The sequence below is a fragment of the Colobus angolensis genome, unplaced genomic scaffold, assembly GCF_000951035.1.
Source record: "Colobus angolensis palliatus isolate OR3802 unplaced genomic scaffold, Cang.pa_1.0 Scaffold40, whole genome shotgun sequence".
In the NCBI taxonomy this organism is placed as follows: domain Eukaryota; kingdom Metazoa; phylum Chordata; class Mammalia; order Primates; family Cercopithecidae; genus Colobus; species Colobus angolensis.
This window is the reverse complement of record NW_012117377.1, coordinates 6,511,140-6,516,423: the sequence shown is the minus strand read 5'-3', so window position 1 is coordinate 6,516,423 and position 5,284 is coordinate 6,511,140. Positions and strand designations below refer to the sequence as shown.

The 5,284-nt window shown below is 40.0% G+C and overlaps 1 protein-coding gene across 4 annotated transcripts in view; it reads right to left on the bottom strand.

Moving 5' to 3' along the window:
• LOC105521504 (chromosome unknown open reading frame, human C1orf101) overlaps positions 1-5,284 on the bottom strand; it is a 177,445-nt gene that overhangs the window by 71,758 nt on the left and 100,403 nt on the right. For all 4 annotated transcript variants that reach the window (XM_011955717.1, XM_011955718.1, XM_011955720.1 and 1 more), the window contains one exon: positions 111-553. In XM_011955717.1, the coding sequence (XP_011811107.1) occupies positions 111-553 (443 nt within the window). The remainder of the gene's footprint in view (positions 1-110; positions 554-5,284) is intronic.

The window sequence follows — 5,284 nt, the reverse complement described above, 5'->3', positions numbered from 1 at the left end:
GTCTCGGCCTCCCAAAGTGCTGGGATTACAGGTGTGAGCCACCGCGCCCAGCCATATTCTACTTTTATACTTATGAAAATCAAATGAAGAAATGTAAAATATGAGCTTACCAGAGTTTTGGTGCAGTATCCAAAGGCAGCTTCAAAGGAAATGTCATGACTCTCTTCTAATATTTTTGGGCCATAGGATTCCACAACAACATACAGACCAGTATTTTCCGGATAGATGATTTGAGTCCAAAATGTCAGAGTCTCTCCCTTGTCCAGAAAGTAAAAAACACGAGCAACATTATTATGAAATGCCAAGTATGGGCATTTGTCTTTTGTCTTGAAAGCTATACTTCGTGTTTCCAGACTTAAGGGATAGTCCTGTATTTGTATTGTGCCATTGTCCAAAGCATATAGGAAATATGTGTAACCAGAAGGACTTAATAAAATCAATGCTCTTGTTGTGTTATTTGTCCATAAATGCAGCTTTACTGCATCTCTAGTATTAATCTTGGAATAAAATATTACATTATTTTCCATTTTTACCAAAATATTTCCATAATAATCTGGAAAAAAGAGAAAAGTTTGGTTAGTCTAAGTAACCATAAATCATGCTGTTTTAGTTAAGTGTACTTTTAACTAAAATCATTTCTTTTATAATGACCAAGTATTTTCATACTTCGAGAAAGTTAGAATGTGCAGATATGAACCCATAACTTTACACTATATTGGGGAACTTCTCCCTACTTCATTGTATTAGTTTTCTTCTTGAATACTTTATCACTGTGATATATAACATAATTTAACATAAAAAAGAGCTGAAATTCATGTATTCAGTAATAACAAGGATGAACATGGCAGGAATAGAGCTATTAGGAGTTCCTCATTGTGTTGGGGATTGAATTGTGTCCCCCTCAAATTCTTGTGTTGATGCCCTAACCTTCAATGCGACTGTATTTGGAGACAGGGCCTTTAGAGGTAATTAAGGTAAAATGGGCTAAGAAGCAGGGGGTCCTAGTCCAACAGAACTGGTGCCCTTATAAGAAAAGGAAGAGACACCAGGGATCTCTCCAGACACACAGAGAAGAAAGGCCGCAGGAGGACACAGCAAGACGGTGACTGTCTACAAGCCAGGAACAGAGGCCTCATCAGAAACCAATCCTGACAGTACCTTGATTTTGGACTTCTAGCCTTAGAAATAGGAGAAAATCTAAATTTCTGTTGTTTAAGCTGCCCAGTTTGTGGGGTTTTGTTATGGCAACCCTAGCAGGCTAACATAGCTGTGATGGAGACATGGAGGTGAGTGGGGGTGACCGTGGCATAAAGCATAGCCTACCTCTGCGGGTTCACTCATAGTAGATAATCAGCTTTCTCCACTTAATATTCTGCCTAAGTCACAGTGGGTCATAGTGGGTAACTATCTCAACCTCTTTAGTTCTGTCGCTGTGTCTCTAAAAGGAACAGTAGGGCTAGATGCTTTCATAGCTTTCTTTCAAGATACCACATTCTCTGTGTACAGCCTCTAGGAATACACTTTAATTGTCAAAAAGACAACACTTGGAGAGGACTGGCTGGAAGGAAGAGGGGAATTCTTCGAGTGAAGGAGGTTCAGGCTGTGTTGTGCGTATGCATCTTACATTTGAAAGCAGAATAAGTCAGTAACATTTTTACAAATTACTATAAATTGTATTCTACTAAAACTTACCTAATCAGAAATATGTGCAGTAGATCACAAGGTGGAAGGGGAGAAATGTGAATGGATGACATAATAACATATATTTCTATGCTGAATGAAAAAGTAATTGCGGGATGCATGCAGTAGAACGACATATACAATTGAAAACCCCACGACACAAAACACTACACTGTTTTTGGATTATACATAACGCCCAAATTGCTTCATGACGTGGCCTGTCTGTTCTTTAGACAGGTTTGTCTCTTGCCATTTTTTGCCTTACACTGTGTTATCTACTCAGACTGACCTAACTTCAGTTCCCCAAACGTGCCATGTTCTTTCCTGCCTCCACATCTCTGCACATGCTGTATTCTCAGCTTGGAACACTACCTCAATGCCCCATTCTAACCAGTGAAATCATTTGCTAATATATATACTCTCTCCCCAGTTTTCAGTTGAGAAGTCATTTCCTCCACACCTAGTTTTCTGATCCCATACATCTGGATTGATGTTCCCAGTATTTGCTTTCATAGCACTTTCTCTTTAGCTGATCACACTGCTGACTACAAACATTACAAATGATCCTTGTATTAAATATGAAGTTAAAATGAGAGGAATAATTTAAAAGAATGATTTAAAAGATAATATGGCAAAAGCCATACAGAGAAAAATTCATAGCCTTTTGCTTGTGTATAGCTTTGAATGCTTAGAAAACAAGAAAGACTAAAAATAAATGAACTAACCATTTAACTTAATAAGCAGGCAAGAGATGACTAAAGTTACAAAAAGATAGCAGAAGTGAAGAATCAATAATGACAAAAGCAGAAATTAAATAAAAAAGAAAGTAGATAAAATTAAGAATTCGTTTTAAAAGGAGAAGAAAGCAAAAACAACCTAAAAAAATGGACAATCTCTTGCAAGCCAAACTAACAAGGCACAAACAATATTATAAATGAGGAAGATCACTACAGGTAGATAAGAAATTTAAAAGTTAAAATAGCCCACTTTTACCAATAAATTAGAAAACCTACATAAAATGAATTATTTCCTAGAAAGATATGAACTTCTGAAATTGACTCAAGAGGGGATAAAAGACTAGATTTGATCAATTAGAGAAAATATAAATAATGAAGAGATACAACATTCCTGGTTGGGAAGACAAATATTGCAAACATCTATTCAACAAATTTATTGAACGCCTACTATGGGGCTATACTGTTCTAGTACTTGAGAGGAATACATTCATGAGAAAAACAGAAAATTCCTTCTCTTGTATGGCTTACATTCCAGCAGAGAAGACTGCCAATAAACATGAAAATAAATTATTTAGTGTGTTAGGTGATAAAGGATATAGTAATCAAAAAAGTATAGCACTAGGACAAATAGATTAGTGGAACAGAATAGCCTAGAAACAATCTGGTTAATGTGAGGAATGAATACACAATAGAAGTAGCATTTCAGATCAGTGGGAGAGATTTGCTTAATAAAAGAATGGTTTAAGGCAACATCAGCTTTCAATGGGAAAAATACAATTAGATCCCTAACTCTTGCTAAATATCAAAACATAAAAATCAGAATTATAAAAATAATGAAAATATGTAATATTTTTATAATTGAAATGACCTGTTATGGCATATCAGAAGTTACAAATACAAATATTAACAAATTTGACCATATAAAAATACAAATTCGAAATACCAAACTCCCTCCGAAAAGGTACAGGAAGTTACACACTAGAGAAAATAGTTGCAATACATGAGATAAAGAACATATCAATATAGATAAACCCAATGCAAACATGTCCAAACAGTATGAATAGAAAATTCACAGAAAAGAGGGAGTTATGGGCAAGATGGGAGAATAGGAACAGCTGCGGTCTGCAGTTCCAGTGAGATCAACGCAGAAGGTGGGTGATTTCTACATTTCCAACCGAGGTATCCGGCTTATCTCACTGGGACTGGTTAGACAGTGGGTGCGGCCCACGGATGACAAGCTGAAGCAGGGTGGGGCATCGTCTTACTGGGGAAGTGCAAGGGGTCAGGAACTCCCTCCCCTAGCCAAGGGAAGCCATGAGGGACTGTGCCATGAGGAACAGTCTGGTTCCTCCATGAGGAACCCACGGTCTTTGCAGCCCACAGACCAGGAGACTCCCTCAGGTGCCTACACCATCAGGGCCCTGGGTTTCAAGCACTGTTTGGGCAGACACCAAGCTAGCTGCAAGAGTTTTTTTTTTTTCATACCCCATTGGTGCCTGGAACACCAGTGAGACAGAATGATTCACTCCGCTGGAAAGGGGGCTGAAGCCAGGGAGCCCAGTGATCTAGCTCAGCAGATCTCATCCCCATGGAATCCATCAAGCTAAGATCCACTGGCTTGAAATTCTTGCTGCCAGCACAGTAGTCTGAACTCGACCTGGGACACTCCAGCTTGGTGGGGGTAGGAGCGTCTGCCATTACTGAGGCTTTAGTAGGCAGTTTTCCCCTGATAATGGAAATAAAGCTGCCAGGAAGTTCGAACTGGGTGGAGCCCATCACAGATCCGGAAAGCTGTTGTTGCCAGACTGCCTCTCTAGATTCCTCCTCTCTGGGCAGTGCATCTCTGAAAGAAAGGCAGCAGCCCCAGTCAGGGGCTTATAGATCAAACTGCCATATCCCTGGGACAGAGCACCTGGGGGAAGGGGCAGCTGTGGGCCCAGCTTCAGCAGACTTAAATGTTCCTGTGTGCCAGCTCTGAAGAGGCAGTGGATCTCCCAGCACAGCCCACAAGCTCTGCTAAGGGACAGACTGCTTCCTCAAGTGGGTCCCTGACCCCTGTGTCTCCTGACTGGAAGATACCTCCTAGCAAGGCTTGACAGACACCTCATGCAGGAGAGCTCTGGCTGGCATCTGGTGGGTGCCCCTCTGGGACGAAGCTTCTAGAGGAAAGAACAGGTAGCAATCTTTGCTGTTCTGCAGCCTCTGCTGGTGATACTCAGGCAAACAGGGTCTGGAGTGGACCTCCAGCAAACTCCAGCAGACCTGCAGCAGAGGGGCCTGACTGTTAGAAGGAAAACTAACAAACAGAAAGGAATAGCATGAACATCAATAAAAAGGACATCCACACAAAAACCCAATCTAAAGGTCACCAACATCAAAGACCAAAGGTAGATAAATCCACAAAAATGAGGAAAAACCGGCGCAAAAAGGCTGAAAATTTCAAAGACCAGAATGCCTCTTCTCCTCCAAAGGATCATAACTACTTGCCAGCAAGGGAACAAAACTGGACAGAGAATGAGTTTGATTAATTGACATAAGTAGGCTTCAGAGGGGATAACAAACGCCTCTGAGTTAAAGGAGCATGTTCTAACCCAATGCAAGGAAACTAAGAACCTTGAAAAAAGATTAGACGAATTTTCAACTAGAATAGCCAGTGTAGAGAAGGACATAAATGACCTGATGGAGCTTCACAGCACGAGAACTTTGTGAAGCATATACAAGTATCAATAGCCAAATTGATCAAGCAGAAGAAAAGATATCAGAGATTGAAGGTCAGCTTAATGAAACAAGCATAAAGACAAGATTAGAGAAAAAAGAATGAAAATGAATGAACAAATCCTCCAAGAAATATGGAATATGTGAAAAGA